This window comes from Girardinichthys multiradiatus, chromosome 3 (genome assembly GCF_021462225.1).
Source record: "Girardinichthys multiradiatus isolate DD_20200921_A chromosome 3, DD_fGirMul_XY1, whole genome shotgun sequence".
Classification (NCBI taxonomy): domain Eukaryota; kingdom Metazoa; phylum Chordata; class Actinopteri; order Cyprinodontiformes; family Goodeidae; genus Girardinichthys; species Girardinichthys multiradiatus.
In genome coordinates this window covers 33147040-33164904 of record NC_061796.1, presented here as the reverse complement: position 1 = coordinate 33164904, position 17865 = coordinate 33147040, and the positions used below count along the sequence as shown (strand labels likewise).

Below are 17865 nucleotides of genomic sequence, written 5' to 3'. Positions count from 1 at the left end.
AACACTCTGTATTTGGCCTTTATTGGGATCAAATGAAAACAAGTACATCTAAAAATAAACCAATGAAAACATTAAACACAGCATGAAAAAATACGGGGTATAAATATTCTCGCAAAGCACTGTATAAAGAAATAAATATGGTGGAAGAGCATGATAATCCATCCAAATATTTGTTTCCAATACTTATGAAATGTAAAACTTGTGTTTTAGGATGATGTTCTTCAGAAATATAACAATACAATAGGTTTAGTGGTAGTAATCATGACACAAACCTCTTTTATTAAGTGTTTATTACCATTTTCTGCATTCAGGTTCAGTTTGTACACCTTTAAGTGAAGTCCCTGTAATTATATATATATATAAAGATTATAAAAGATTAAAGAGCATAGCAAAGATTAAGAGTGCAGAATATTGATAAAAAAAACCCCAATATCTTTGGATTAAAACAGCCACAAAAACAAAGTAAAGAAACACAGTTTTAATTTGGCAAAAATGTTTTAAGATGAGAGCGACGTGTTTCCTGTAGAATGATCACAATTAACAGGGTCATTTCATCATTCTCTGAAACTATTAGCAACCACAGCTCTCTTTTTGCAGCATAATCATTAATTACTCTAACAAAGACACACAGGCAAAAACTGCTTTTCACTCCTAACACTGACCCTAAAACAGTGAGTTTTACTTTGAACACAAATAAGTTCTAAAAAAAAAATAAAAATAACAAAAATGTCTGATGTAGTTTAAAGCACTTCAAGCAGCAATTAATCTCCCAACATATTTTTGTTTATTTTCATTCAGATTTTTTCCGTAACAGATGTCTAAAGCCAATCTTATTGGGTAAGGTGTTTCAAGCTCACCTTGCAGTAAATTTTTACATCATGAAGAATTGAATCAACTTCCAATTTGCATTTATGATGTGTGTACAGCTATTTTCCCAGGAGCCAGAACCATGGGTGTAGTATGGAGGCCAGGGCCAAAAATTGGAAACATTCTTCCTTCAAACTTGTGTTTAAAGGTGACCAGGTGCGTTTCTCTTCCCCCGTCCCAAAACGACACCTCTCCCTTATCCATGTTTAGCTTGATGCGGATTTTTTCAGGACACTGCGCCACCGTCAGCTCTGTACGCTGATCAGTGTGGACGGTATATACCCCTTTACTCAGCCCTAAAGCCCACATGCCACGATTTGCTGAAACTGTGAACTTCTTTTTCCGGGCGACGATCTCTTTGCACACTCCCAGGATCCACTTGGGGTTGTCACCGACAATGACGTCCCATTTGTGTTTGCCAGTTCTGTATCCTTCAGCCCCCAGGATAAAGACAACGGGATCAAAGCGCTCTGGGTTGTCGGGGACGGTCATCCGCTCTGAGCTCTCCACCATGCTGGTTAGATCAGCGTTCAAGGAGAGCCATGGAGAGGCTGTGTTCGGGTCGAGCACAACTGGGTCTGCACAGACAGGGAGAAACAACATATAGGGTAACATCTTAAAAGGTTATTTAAAACTATCTTTTAGGAAACTATGCTTTCAACAAACACAGATCAGAGTTTTGTGGTGAATTTTGGTTCTCGGGTGATACAGACGTTGGTCCAATCTGAGTTCGCTTTAAAAACAACTACGTAAGAAACAGCATTTAAAATACGAGCATCCATTAATTATCTATATTAGTAGCAGAGGCAACATCACAGCTCATGCGTAAAAGGGCAGTCGCTGTACAACAGGATTTACTGATATTTTAAAACAAAGACACAATTATTTCCACCTTTATGTCTTTAAACGTTTACATCTTAGATTAGTGATAAATATATTATCAAACCGGCAGACTGTGTGTATTCAACAGGGCAATGACAATCAACACATTTTTAGCTTCAACCCATAAAATAACTGTGTAAGGGACTTGTGATGTTATCGGCCCTTTATTGACAACAAGCTTTACCACTAAATCAAATTAACAGGCATAATGAGAACACACGGCACCTAAACAATCAATATATTACTCTTATCTACGTGTATCATATATAAATATGCTTCACCATTAAAATATCTTAGTTTAAATTCAGAAAAGGATCCCGGGATCCCACACTTGTTGATTTGTTGACTGCCCTTTAGAGTTTAGATCCTTAGCTTAACACTGAGATTTCTATATTTTGAAAACCAGCTGGATCCATAAAGGACGCATGCTCAAAAGGAAAAAAAAAAACAACAAAAAAAAAAAACAAATTTGCTGTTCAGCCTTCCTGTTATCTGCTCTAAGTCTTGCTCTCTCTTGCTTTTTTACAGTCAGGTGTGGTAGAAAAAAATAACTCCTTACATCTTCATAAGTTCACTGTCTTAATTCTTAAACACCTCGCTGGTACTAGCTAGCCTTGACTCTTTTTCACTCAATAACAGCATATTTGTTGGAAACCGTTTGGTTCAGGTCTACAGCCTAATTCTCTTTCAATCTCTGGTTTTCTAGACAACACTGCAGAACACTTGCATTTAAAATCAAGTGACACTTTCTTGTCCTGTTATGATTTTTGCTTTAATAATGCCCATATTATATTAATATACTTACAATATTTGACGTGAGCCTTCATGTCCTTCCATATGTTGAAACCCAGAGAACCAACATGCTTGCCCATGTTTATTAGGGAGTCAAAAAGAAAGGCTGCATCGGGTTCAACCCAGTGGGCTCTACAACAGAGACAAAGATAAATAAAAGAAACACAATCAGAAGTGCTTACATGCTGATATTCCCCTACAGATGTTTACAGTCACTGAGCAGTTACTTACTGTCTTTTTACATTCTGGAAATTCTGCAACATAAAGAAAGACAGGAGAGAGAGTGTGTGTGGTGCAAATTAGCCTTAAAGCAAGTTTTATAATAAAAAAACAACATGAGTGTAAAACAAGCTGCCTTTGCTTACCTTTAGGAGCGGCAGATCCTCATTGCCCATCTCTTTCTTCACAGTCTCAATGAGCTCCTTTATTTTAGCAATGTCCTTCTCTGTCTCATCAATCATTCTCTGCATGCTGTTGATCATGTCTTTCTCCTCATTGGACAGAGCTTCCAGCCGCTTGGATTCTTCCAGGTAAAGCAGAGCGTGGAGCCTCCCAAATTCTGCCTTGATCGTTTTCTCTGCTTCCCCTGCCTGATGCTGGATTAAGTTGAAAACAAAAGGTTAAACAGTACACTCAGCTGACCCAATCAGTCCCATTTTAGGTAACATGAACACCATGAGACATGACAGTAACTTTACCTTGATATACTCCACTGCATTGCTAAACTTCTTTGTCATTTTTTTGTAGGAGTCCACTTTCTTTTCAAAGATCTGGACTTTGAAGCCAAGCTCCTTCTGCAAAAAAACAAAAACACAGAACAGCAGACATTTAGCAATGGAATAAATATCGTGGACATCGTCAGACTCACAGTTTAAATTAAACCTGACAGACTTTACACAGAATAGAAACCTAATAATAAATGAAAGCACCAAATGCAAAAGTTAAATTCATACAAATATATTTTTGGACATAGCTAAAAGGAGGGAGAATCTATTACATCTAAGCTTCATCGCTACACTCTTTGTAACAGTGAGGATCCAAGAAACGTTTTTAACATAACACAAAATCACTAAAGTGAAGCTAAATCCAATCCAATCAACTATCAGATGATAGTTCAACCAAACTGGCCGCAATTCACTCGGATGTTCGCCAATCTGCTCTTCCTGCGTATGAAAAATGATGCTGCATTGTAACGATGACATTCCTGTCCTCGTGGGAATGTTTAACTGCAATAAAAGGTGACGTATGTTCATTAGTAAAAACCTAGGCTCTAATTTAACTGCTAAATTAAACCTTGAAGGAAATACATATTAGGTACGCCAGAGCAACAAAATAAGCCAGCTTATGCAAAGGAATTCAGCTGAACAGGCCTGAACCGAGCTTCAGTTTTTACTGCTGTTTAACTGGTTTGAAGTGAACCAGGATGAGTGCATCACTTATTTTTAACCAAAAATAACTACTAGTTACTTCTATTTATTTGTTTTCCCCCTTTTTTATGTTTTTGAATTAAGCCTCAGTACAGACTGAAAAACCATGGAATGGGAAATCAAACATGCTGTCAGTGTCTCTTCCTAAGAAGCATCGCCGTTCACAGATAACAGAGCTGTCATAATATCCACCGATAATATGTCAGACTCAGCAGGAATAAAACCTAACAGATGAGACTAATAATTGTTTCCTGATACACTATTTCTGTCAAAGCCCCAAGCCTTTTCAGGCTCCAGGAGGGTCAGATGGATGGTCGCCAGATGGACTGAACATTTTAAGAAACTGTTACTTGTTTTCTTCAGCATGTATTTTAGGACTGTATGATATTAGAAAATCTTGCAATGGCGATCATATTGGTAAATATCCCAATGACAATATCAGTTGCAATATTTGCCTCTGTCCCATCAATCTGTGGCCTGCAGCATTTAGGGCAATGTCATCTGCGTCCGATGCGAGCATCTGCTGTCGCGAGACTCTGTCCAACTGGCTAAATATGACACTGGCATGTAAAATGCAAGTTCAAAACACTTGGAATATATTTACCAACAATTATTGCACTCTTAACAGGTCTTTGCGATCTAAATATTGCACACACTTGCATAGCGATGACGATATAATCGTGATATACTGTGCAGCACAAATGCATTTTTTCAAGTTTGAGTAAAAATCTGTTAAGGTTAAGGAAATATGCTTTTATTCATACATCAAAATAATCCTATAATTCCTTTATTTTCTGTTAGATTCAAAACCACTACCTCTCAAAAGAATCTGCAGCATATATTTTATTGTGTTTAATTCTCAGGGGAAAAAATGGAATCGGTCAAAATCAGAATTGGCATGTCAGACCTCAAAGTAAACAGGAAATGATTGGAAAAGCCAAAAGGTGCATTTCTGGACATTATATACAGCAGTGTGACTGGAGAAACCTGTTTTCACTAATAGTTACTAATCATGTAGACCATAGGACAGTGAATTCAATCTGCAAATACAATTTTTAATGTTGTTTTTCCATACTTATCCAGAAATAAAATCTACTTGAATAATAAAGTTTTCCAGAGAGCGTAGGAACCCTGAGATCACTGTCAAGACAAAGGGAACGGTGGGAGACTTTAGAATAAAATGGGGACAGATTTTGCTCCATTGGCACTTTTCATATCTCCATTTATCATTTCCTCTAAATATTTTAACAATGTATGAATGCACCTGGAACCCACGTTGTCTTGTCTTCAATAAAGAAGTCAGCATTGCATTCCTCCTCTCCTCTCCTCTCCTCTCCTCTCCTCTCCTCTCCTCTCCTCTCCTCTCCTCTCCTCTCCTCTCCTAACCTAACCTAACCTGATGAGTGACTTTACCTTGCACATGCCTGTGGCGTCTTTCAGCGACCACAGCCTATGTGTGCTGTGCTGGGAGACACAATCCACGCAGACAGGCTCCTCGTCCTTCTCACAGTACAGCTCCAGTGGCTTAAGGTGCAGGTTACAGACCTCTTCATTGGGTGCGTTCTGGACGGGCCGCAGATTGGCCTGCCGGAGGAAACTTTCGGAGGCGTCGCTGAGGGCTCGGTTAGAGATAGCCTGGCCTTCCTCGAAAGGCACCCTGCAGACGGGACACGTCTTGTTGAACTGCCAGCTTCTCTTCTGGCACTCCCGACAGAAGCTGTGGGAACACGGCAGCAGGACGGGATCCTTAAAGACCCCCTGACATATAGGACATGTCAGGTCCTGCCGGAGAGGGAGAGAGTCATCTAGCATTTCCGCATCCATGGTCTCAACCTTCTGGTCCCAAGGAGTTTTAAGGCTTGGTTTCGTTTTTTAAAAAGAGACGTAGACACGCTCAACTGTCTTTAAGGGGTGTCAAACAGCGTCACGCCACTGTTAAAACAGTAAAACGGTTATTTCAGGGACAGAGAAAAGTAATGCAACTAAAGTTACACAGCGAACCAAGTTATTTTTTACCTGTCAGAAAGTCCATTTCCGCGTTGCAAGGACGGGAAAAAACGGAACCACGTTTTTCACAACACTGCCCTCTAGTGGATATAGAGATGTACTAAAAACTAGTGTGGCTTCTCATGACCAAGTACACGAAAGACATAACTACCCACTTCTGGAAATAAATTTTACATGCTTCCCATATTTCTGTATTTAAACAAACAGAAACGTGTTATTAAAGATTTCATGTTTGATTTGTTTTATGGAGTAGTGGTTCTTGTATGAATGGCAGCGATGGTGAGGCTCCTCCTGCCACCATAGACACTGACACACGTCTTGTATGATAGATAGATAGATAGATAGATAGATAGATAGATAGATAGATAGATAGATAGATAGATAGATAGATAGATAGATGTGTTTTTGTTTTTACAAGTAGAAAGTAGATTTTTTAAATTAATTTCATATTGTGTTTTAAAGAAAAACACAAGTTTTATGTTTGTGTGTTTTTTTAAGTAAAACTCAAGAATGATGGAAGTATAATTTCTTAGATGCAACCATATGGTAACCAAAATAGACTCATAAGTGTCACAAATGTGTACATCTATTGCTGTGTAAGTTTACAGTTGTATCGTGCTGTTCTTATGCTGTACTTATGGGTGTTTTATTTTTATTCAGCTAAGACCAACAGATGGCGCCACAAACTATTCCCTAACTGCAGAAAGAGAGATGAGAATCACAATCAGAATTACTTTATTATTCGACGTAGGGAATTTCAACTTTGCCACAAAGCTCCAGAATCTAAAAAAAAAACAACATAGATAAAATCTTCAAAAATAGAATAAAATTAAGAATAGAAAACCTAAAATATGAATAGATAAACATTTTGTTTATCTATTTTATCTGTATATAATGCGTTGTTAAAGTGTAAAATGCTATAATCATTATTTTACCTTAACCTAGACACAATTTATGTGTGTATGTGTTTTTAAAGATCATTGTAACCATGTAAACAAGAACCAAAACTGCTCAGCATGTAATAAACAGATGTAATACCTCATGGACAGCACGTGGCAGCATAGTGGGAGGAGATATACATCCTACTTCTGGAAAGCTGTTGCATGCTTGAGTTTACATTGAATGGTTAAAACCAACAGCTTTAAACACTGTTATGTCACACAAAGCGTAGGCCTGAAAGTTCAGTTTTGGTCTCATGTGACTAGAGCACCTTCTCATATGTTTGTGTCCCCTACTTGACTTATGGTAAAAGGAAAACTGGATTTCTTAAAGGTTTCTTTCAACAGTGCTGTGTCCAGACCAAGCGTCCACACAGGCCAGATTTGTGGAGTGCATTACTAATAGTTGCCCAGTTGACAGATTCTCCCACCTGAGCTGTGGATCTCTTCAGCTCCTCTTGAGTTATCATGGACCTCTTGGCTGCTTCACTGATCAATATTCTGCGCCATACTCTGTCCAGTTTCAGATAATGGATTGAACAGCTGTCAGTGAGATGCTCAGAGCTTAGGATATTGTTTTATGACCCAACTCTGGTTCTGGTTCTCCACAACTATTTCCCTGCCAGGCCTGCTGTATTCTTTGGTCGTCATGATGCTTTTTGTTCACTAATTAACTCAAACAAACATTACAGACCTTCACAGCACAACTAGATTTGGGATTAAATCTTACACAGGTGGACTCTAATTAGGTGACATTTAAATGCAATTGGTTATCAGGGTAAAGATGACTTGTAAGATTTTAATGTGGAAAAAACTGAAACCCACTGATCATCTTCCTTCCACGTCTAAATGTATTTAATAAAATCACAATAAACTAAAAATACATAAAAATTTGTGGTTGCAGCAAGAAATTTTTCAAAGGGCGTGATTATTTGTTTTACATATATTCAATTTCAATAAATTGGAATAGTGAAAAGTTAATTTCTTTTAGTAGCTAAATTCATTAAGTGACACACATTATATAGATTAATTACACACACAAGCCTTATTTCTGGTAATTCTGATGATTTTCAGTTATAGCTAATGACAACACAACATTTAAGATAGAATACGAGACCTTTAAAACATTTAAAGACAGCACTGAACTTTGTCATTTTTTTTCCAACGCTGCCTGTCCTGGATCATTCATATTAAGCAGCTCATTCAGAGAAATTTCACAAACTCCCAAAATCAAGGCTTCAACACAAGTATTAATATAACAAAGAGACCTTTCAACTATTACCAAAACTCTGCTACTGTTTAAGTTCCAAAACATTACTTGGTGCTCTGACATGGCTAATGGAGATTTTCTTCTCTTCTTTTTTTTCTGTGTGGGAAAATATGTTCCAACTCAAGATAACTTTCAAACATATAGGATATTCTGTTGCATCTATCATATCCAAGACCATGTGATGTTCACTTTAGGATCTTATGCAAGTCCTATTCTATTTTGTTACATATGTTCCTTCTTTCACTCTGTTTTTTTAGCTGTAGAGAGAGAAGTAGAGAAGAAAAACATTTCCACGAGTACTGAAAACAGGGCAAGATTTAGTCATACTGGGTCTTAAAGCAAAGGACTGGCATAAGGTCCCCTAATTCCCTTATTTGAATTAGACCTACCAGTCGCATATTGCTGACTGCAATAAATGTAATTTATATTTCATGTGAATGACAATTATAGCCAGCTCAAAACAGAATTGTATATTGCTTGAAGTGTTATTTGGTGCAATGTTTTCAGTGCCATGTATAGTACTGCTCCAGGAAATGGTGTAACTTTTGAGGTTATGGCTCTTTCTTGGTCGTGGCTGGGGTGCATATGCTAGTTCACCATAAAAATCACACTCTGTGCATGTTCATCACAATAAAAGCTGACACCTTAAACTTACCAACTTAAAGCAAGATTTGTAGCACACTTAAACTACAGTGCCTCAGCCTCACCATTCCTTCTGTACTCAGAACCTAAGTTAAAGAACTCCAACAGAACCTTCCTACGTGTACAAGTTATATTTTCTGATTCTCAACATTGAAATTAGTTTCAGTACTTAACATGTATTGCAGATATAAAAAATATATATATTTTGATTTGATGTTAATCACAAAAACCTATTTAAAGCTGGAGAGTTAGGTCCAGCAAAACAATATAGACCTGTGGTCAGGGGTGAAGAAGATTGCAGGCTTTTGGCAGAAGGATAATCAGATAGATGACAGTCTGGATGTAGGGGACCGAGTAGAAAACAGGAGGAGTCACAGGAATTATTCAAAAAATAGGGTTTTTATTTTAATCCAAAAATTGAAATTACAAAATGCTAAGTTCATAAAAGAGGTCACAGAAGCAAAGCTGAACTCAGGCAAAAATGTGAACAGACTAGCTGCACAAACAAAACATAACTGACCTAACAAAGGAATGAAAACAAAGGTATATATGCTGGCTGATCATACCATTAACACACAATAGGGGTAACTAAAGAGAATACAATCACTAACTACACCAAACACCACAGTACAGCTAAGTTTGTTAATAAACTAAATACCAAAACATACAAAGCAAAAATCTTAAACTTTAAATACAAATATTCACTTCAATGGAAAAGCTTGTTTAACTAAAAAACTCCAAGTCCCCCCTCTCCAGCAGGAACTAGTGGTGCAGTCCAATCAGTCCATTGTATTTAAGTGTGCTCAGCCCTGGGCACCATCTTTTGTTAGGCAACTCCCAGGGATCACAGCAGGTAAGTACCGGTAAAAGAAACAAGAATTAATCAGAAGCACAAACAAAGATGAACCATGGGTTGAGAACAATACACAAGTAAACTAAATGTGCGCGCTTATTGCAGCGACTTCAGGAGACAAACAAGCCACTGAGAGGCTGAAGTTGGGCCGTTCCTTGTCCGACGCGCTCTTCATAAAAAAAAAGAATCCACCAAGGTCGAAAGTAAATGCCTTTTAATTACAGTATTAAGGAAAAATGATCAACTTAGAATAACGTGTCCAAAAATATGACTCAACGAATACAAATCTCAAAGATCTCGATTGTTAGCAGTCAACAAAAAATACAGCGGCCCACACACCCCCTCTCCTCTCCCCTGACACTCAGGCAGGTGGGTTAATATGCCCAATCACCTGAACTCCGCCCATCTCCAGTTGATCCACACATTAACAAACAAACAGCAACAAAAAATATAAACGACAATTCCAAATCCAGACAATTAAACATTTTACAAAGCAGCCCAATTTGATTTATGGCTCCTACAGCGCTTACAAATAGAACAAATATATTTAAACCAATCAATAAACATTTCATTGCGCACTAAAGTGGTCTTGTATTGACATGAATAACAGTGCATAAGGGAGTTTAATGGAGTGCGGCCATGGGTTTGGCCATCAAACACACCCCCACTTCTTTATCTTCACTCTGGCAGCGAGAGAGGTAAACAGCAGTGGCGTTGTCTTTACCAGGGATATAATGAACCCTGAACCAGTATGGCTGCATAGCAAGATACCATCTGGTGATTCTCCCATTAGTGTCCTTCATTCTTCCTAGCCACTGCAGGATGAATTCTCTCCCAAGCAAATAATACTTGAAAGAGTCAAGGGCCCATTTAATGGCCAAGGCTTCCTTCTCCACAGTTGCACACGACCTCTCCCTTGTTAACAGCTTACGGCTGATACAGGCGACTTGATGACAGTCCAGTTGAAAATCACACTCTGTGCATGTTCATCACAATAAAAGCAGGCACCTTAAACCTACCAACTTAAAGCAAGATTTGTAGCACACTTAAACTACAGTGCCTCAGCCTGACCATTCCTTCTATACTCAGAACCTAAGTTAAAGAACTCTAACAGAACCTTCCTACTTGTACTAGTTATATTTTCTGATTCTCAACATTGAAATTAGTGCCAGTACTTAACATGTATTGTAGTTATAACAAAAAAAATATTTGACAAAGCCAATAAATTGAATAGATTATTTTACAGGTCCATCACTGTGTCAATGTCAGCTTCTTCCTTTTCTGCCCATGTCCCACAGCTCTCCTGTCACAACTCAGCTGAATCTGGATGACCAACAAAATAGAAAAAAAACAACAACTCATGCAAAACACAATGTAAAGACAGCAAAAAATGACCTTCTGGATAGTTCTTATAGCTACATATGGCTAAATATATATAGAGTTTTTTTCAGTATAGGATGATACTGACATAAGTAGGATAAACTTAACAAGGGTCCCAATATTCACTGAGGCAACTTTTTTATTGGTTGCAGTGTTTTGGACAGCATTACACTGACAGGATGAGGAATGTGGTTTTTGGAGAGTTTCGTTTCTCATGTGCCAACCTCAAGTCATGAAAGACCAGAAAGCTACGGAAAACTGGAAGATGCTATTAAACTAAATATTCTCTCTTACACCCCCTTATTTTCCATTTTCAAATATGAGTGATGGATTTAAATCTGATGTTCAAAAACACACCGACACATGTATGAATGTAGAAGGACATGTTGCTTTTCTTTTTTTAGATATTAAATGTTTTAATTCCCAGATAATGATCTACAAAATACAAAATGGTTTTTAGTCATGGAGTCAGTTAATAATGTTCTACAATACTTACTACAGCAAGACCTTTTCAACATGTGTCAAAAACATCATAATTGAATGAAATGCTGAAAGAAAAAAAACAACAACTTTTAAACATTTTGGGAATTGAAATGTTAAACAACAAATACTAATAGTACTCCGCTTTTGCCATGTATGAACAATAGGACTAACTAAGAGAAGACAGGGGCATTTAAATGAAAGTGTGTCTGGTAAAACTATTCATACACCTGAGGCTTTTTCACATTGTATCATGCTGCAACACATTTTTGTGTATTTCATTTGGGATTTGATGTATTAGATTTTCTTCCCGAAAACAGAACCCTCTACCCAGTCTCAAGTATTTTGCAGTCTCTCAAAGCTTTTCTTCTTGAATTACCTTGTACATAGCTAGAAAAGCATCCTACAGCATGATTCTGACGCCATGTTTCACCATGGGGATGATGAGGTCAGGGTGACATGCAGTGTTAGTTGTCACAAAGCATTTGTGAGTCAAAAAGTTCAGTTTTGATCTCATCTGACCAGAGCAGCGTCTTCCACATGTTTCCCATGTCCCCTACATAGCTTGTGGTAAAATGCAAACAGAACTTCTTATGGTGTTCTTTTAAAAACAGCTTTATTCCTGCGACTCTCTCACAAAGGCCAGATTTCTGGAGAGCATGACTACTAGTTGTCCGGACAACAGCATCTCTGCTGAGGGGATCTTAGCAGCTCTTCCAGAGAAACAATTGGCCCCATGGGAACTTCTTTTAGCAATGTTCTCCCTGCCCAGCCTGTCTGTCAGAGTGGATAGCCATGTATTGATAGGTTTGCAGCTGTACTATACTTTTCCAATTTTTGGATGACTGAATCCTTTCTTAATGCTATGAAGAGATATGAACAATTATTCATTATATGTTCAAAATATGGGATATCATTTTATTACCTAATCCTGCTTTTAACCTCTCCACAATTTTATCCCTGACCTTTCTTGTGTGTTCTTTGGTCTTTATGGTGTGGGCTGTTCACCAATATTCTCTAGCAAACCTCTAAGGGCTTCACAAAACCGATAAGATAAAATGACATGCAGGTGGACTCTAATTTGGTGACATTGTGTAATTATTTAATTAGCTGCAGAGGATTTTATTTAGAAGTACCAGAATAAAGGTTAACTGATTACAAATGCATGCTATATTCTTCAAATATTATTTTCTAAATAAACATTGAAAGACATATCTCACGTTCCTTCCGCTTCACTGTTGCATCACATTAAAAAAAATGCCTTAAATGTGGCTATAATGTCACAAAACATTCCCTGTGAAAAAGGTATTATGTTTTGTTCTCACATCAGTGTAGTTGTTCACAGCAGATCTTTGTTTGCTAAAACAAAGTGTAAAAATGTTTTTGCAGGCATCACACAGCTAAATGTCACACAGGAAATCCACAGGACGGCTGTGGGTTCTTTCTTTTAACAAGTGAGGCTGTACAAATTACAAAAGATTTTTCCTCCACATGGTTTGCTGGGGATTTACTGCTAGGGACAATTTTAAAATAGATGTTATAATGTATGGTAGATACTCCTGAGGTTTTACATCATGTCATTGTCTCTGAAGATGTATCTGAATGGACAAAATGAGTATAGACTTTGTGGGTCATTGTGGGTTATGGTACAAGGCAATTAGGTCATAGAAAAACACTACAAAGTGTTTACCCTCAATACTGTAGTTGCACATTACAAGGCAGTTGTTAAGAAAAACTAAAGTTAATCCCAACCTCTTTTTATTCCACTCATCTCTCATTTCTACCCTTTCTCCTCCCCATCATTAACCACATTAATCCCTCATAAAGTTTAGCTTCGACAGTTAGAACTCTTTCAAAAACCTTGTCTGGAATTAGGCTATTGTACAAGAAACCATGCACTTTTGGAACATTCATCCAAAAGGTATGTTTGGCATAAAGCAACAATACATATAACCCAAAAGATTACCACACTTGCAGTAAAATAAGGTGATGGCAGCACCATGCTTTGATCTTCAAGTCGAACTAAAGTTTTAGACAATAGATGAAATTATGAAACAGTCCAGATACCTGTCAGTTTTCTCTTAAAACTGTCAGCCACCTTATATGTGGAAAAAGTTCTGAAATGACTGATCATGGTCTAGTTTTCTGTACATCACAAAAAACTGTCATGTTGACAGGTTTGTGTAGACCTTAAAGAGCCACAACATACGTAAGAACACTTAAAAATATGCTCATCCAGGTGCACACGCGTGCGTGCACACACACGCTCACACACACACACCCACACACCCACACACACACACACACACACACACACACACACACACACACACACACACTCGCACACACACACCCACACATGAATAATCTGAAATGTTGAAGGTCATACCAACACGGGTTGCTATTACATCAATGTGGTCTGTCTACTTTGATGCTAGATGCAGCCTTGGTTAAATAAAGTCAATGACACAATAAAGATTCCACCTTGAGATATCCTTTTTGTAGAGCAAAACTGCCCTGGCACATGTAGAAAACTGCTTCACTATATGGTGTACCTGAAATGCCAAAACAGGACACATATAAGAAATGACAAACAAAAAAATAACCTCTGTATTCATTCTCTCCTCCCACTCATCATTGCTTATCTCCCATTACCTCCCTACCTCTTCTCTCCAAACACATCTCCTCACATCTATCTCTTATCTTGTCCTTTTCTGAGTTCAAAAACATCACTATATTTATGATCAAATCCATATTCCTACTGTAAAAGGAATGTCATTTACTGTACAAGTTACTAACAACGAGAAACCCCAGATGAGCTTCCATCTCATCCATCAGATGCACCTGTACCCTCAATCCTTCCTTAACTCTGGTGGCACCACCAGCAGGGTGGTAGAGGTTTCCCTCAGTTAGACATAGCACCCTACAGCATCCACAAGAAAATAACTGAATATGTTTTTTATTTGATTTTAGCATATAAACCATATACAATTTTATAAAGTAAAAAGAGACCATCAGCCAAAAAAGTGAACTTACAGACCTGCATATTCATATTTTTTTACCCTTCCTGTCACATCAGTGACTTGTGGGCACAGTTTCTCTTGATTGTGTCATCTGAAAGACTAACTGAGAAACAGCAGCGAGGACAGTTGCACCAGTGACCTGACACTTCTTGCTAATGTCACTGGTCCAAAGACCATAGACAGACACAAAATTATTGACATGTTTTTTTCCCCAACCACAGCAACAGGCCCATTGACCTGTTATGAGGGTCAGTTGGCAAGTTGAAGGTTTTTACCCTCTCTTACCCAGTAATGTTTGCTTCCATATTCCCAGTTTGCAATGATCACGTTGTCCATGTATTTCACATGAACATTGTTGGTGTTCTCCACCAATGTCTTGTAGTTCTATGTTACTGTTCTCTTCAACACCTTCACCATGTCTTTGTGTGGTGAAGGTGTTGTAGAGAAACGTAACGCCACATAAATACTTCCTTGACAGCATCCTTCATAAAAAGCCAAACTCTCGCTTAGCACTTGCAGAGAAAAGTCTGGGGCTGCCACTGCTTAACTTCGACTGAAGAGAAGTCCAAACAATGGGGGTAGTTTACAACATACCAAAACGTGTAATACTTATGCAAGATTCAGAAAACCAAAACATCTCAATAGACTCTCAACTAAATAACTCCTAAAAAGGAAATATTCTGTTTACAAAGAAATAGCTGTCATCTTCACTTCTGCTGATCATAAAATATATGACAACCACCCATCACTGCTATTTTTCTAACGAGAGCTGTAACCTTTGAATGTTTGTAAAATGATTGGCCATATATCCAGTGGGATAAATGACAGTGGCTCAGGTGGTAGGGGTTCATCCTGTAACTGGTAGGCTGCTGGTTCGAACCCCCCGCTCCGTGCATCTCAGCTATTGTGTCCTTAGGCAAGACAGTCAATCAGCCAGTCAGTCATTTTCTACCGCTTTTTCCGAAGGCAAGACACCTCACCAAAAAATCTTTTTTTTCCAACCTTGGCAACATGATTAAAAACAAAACAAAATTTTAGGAAATAAAACTAGCAAGTGTTGCGGTACTTTCACTTCCTCTTGCTATAAATGTTCAAGGTTTCACAGCTATACATTCAAAAAACCATTAATTGAAGAGACACGTTTCATTGCTATTCAGAAAGGGATATTTGAAATTTATTATTTTTTATTTTGATGTTGTTTGCCCTTATTGGATACGGAAATGCACAGATTGGAAAATGCAAATCCAGCCACTTCAAAACCTTGAGAGTTAATCATGTGCGACAAGTTCAATCGAAGTGTCTCAAAAGCACTTTTGTGGATATCTAGATAAAACCACTTAGTTCAGTGGCTGCATCTGAAACCACACAGAGGATACCACCTTTCCTCTAACATCTGAAAACTGTGATGGCACCAAAGATATGAGGAGCTTTGTGCAATCTTCCAATCAGTGTTTGTTTCAGTTTTATATGATGCATATTTCTTAAGTCTTGTCGTAGGCTGAAAAAAAAACAAAAAAACAAGCGCTACTTTGACTGTCACAGATACTTGCACTTCCACCTGCCTCGCTCACCACAAACTGAAGAAACACTGCAGAGCAGAGGAGAGAAGAGGTGTGAAAAAACAGGAACCTTTTGCACATACAATGGGTGAAGTGGAAATAGACATTCAAAAGCACTGCTCTCACAGGTGTCATGTTGCATGCGTCTGTGGCTCTGCAGAAGGGAAAAGCAATACCAAGAAAAAAAAGGTGTGATAAAATATTTGAGGGTTTGAAGAAACATACAGCCTCCCCGAAAGGGCTCATAATAAAAATCATTTTAAGCAGAGATTAAACACAGATAAGAGGTATAAACATAGGTTAGAAGTGTTTCAATAGCACTTTCAGTTTGATCAGCTGAAGATAATTTCATTCATAAAAGTTTCCTTTGGATTTGACTGTTTACAAAGCTTGTTAGTTACTGCTATGTATCCATATAATATATCCCTTTGCCAACTTTTTTGTAATATTTGTCATTCTTGTAAAATGGTACAAAAAAGACGGACAGCAAAAGAACAATCATGCAGTCAAACATATTTTCTTACCTACACTGATTTTAAAAAAATGTGAACTTATGTGATCAATCCAGGTTTCATTTGCAGACAAATAAGTTTCATTATGACTAATAATGTCATGCTCTAGTTTCATGTTGGCTGTGCTTTGAATGGGTCTTGTGCCTACTTCTCTTACAATTTGCCATTTTGTACGCTTGCAACTAAAATGTTTTGATTACTTTCTTATTGAACGATATAAATTGTTATAGATATGAACAGAAAAAGATCCTCATTTTACCAAAAACTGTAAAAGTAAAACCTGTGAATAAAACTGAGAATTTTATACAATAAACATATGTATACTTACAGTGGTTAGGAATGACTACTAGTAACACAGGGTATTTGTTTTTCTTGTCTAAGTGGTCAAAAGATTTGGATTCAGCTTTTGTGTATGCATTCCTTTTTATAAATATTTGTAGAGAGGCTGCACCCTGGCATTTATTTAATTGGTGCACTGTTTGTATGCAAATTTAGTTTGGCTGCCATTATACAATTATCTTTTATGTCTATTTTCTTCACTGCCATTTGAGTCCTTTGGCTGCTTCAGAACATAACCTTAGACAAAGCCGAAGGAATTTCACCAATAATACAAAACTCCTCAGTCTTAAATCCTTGGGATACGTTTGCTGAAAATCAATGACTAATATATTGTTTAACCATACATGGGTATACAACTTGATTCTTTCTTGTGTAAGGGCTGTGTATGAGGCAGCAAAGCTAGAACAACCTGTTGAACTTTTGCTGCTGACGTTTAACCTTTGCTTGAAAGAACAGTTCCTTAATCAAAGCCTGGTGTCTTATGGCAGTTTGTTTCCATTACAATTGAGACCATCTCAATATGAGTGGGATTGTTATGGCATGGCGGCCCCACAGTCTATTAAAGTAGCGTGATGTGATTTGTAGTGACACAAACTACAACAATGGAGGATCTGTTGGTCAGCCTATGGTTTGTGTTAGACTCCAGAGTGAAATATGAGAGCCAGAGAAGGCTGTGGGCGACAAGATGAAACACTCTGGATACGTACAGGAGAGAGAGGAAGGCCATGGAGCGGTATCAAACTGAAGGGTAAGAGCTAGAGAATGTGTGAGGGTAAGCTAATGCTACCTAATGCTGGCTTGCTACAGTGGTCATATACACAATAAATACAGCGTACAACGATTTAATGATTAAAGATATTAGTGATTAAAATATGCTGCGACTAGTCATGCTGC

At 37.8% G+C, this 17865-nt stretch overlaps 1 protein-coding gene across 1 annotated transcript; it reads right to left on the bottom strand.

Moving 5' to 3' along the window:
• On the bottom strand, positions 1-6058 carry trim35-28 (tripartite motif containing 35-28). The gene is made up of 7 exons (XM_047358422.1): positions 5985-6058; positions 5382-5900; positions 3240-3335; positions 2907-3137; positions 2773-2795; positions 2555-2673; positions 1-1445 (listed from the first exon to the last, which is right to left on the bottom strand). The coding sequence occupies exons 2-7, from the start codon at positions 5790-5792 to the stop codon at positions 910-912; spliced, it is 1416 nt and encodes a 471-aa protein (XP_047214378.1). The 5' UTR covers positions 5793-5900; positions 5985-6058; the 3' UTR covers positions 1-909.
• Between the last annotated feature and the right edge of the window lie 11807 nt (positions 6059-17865).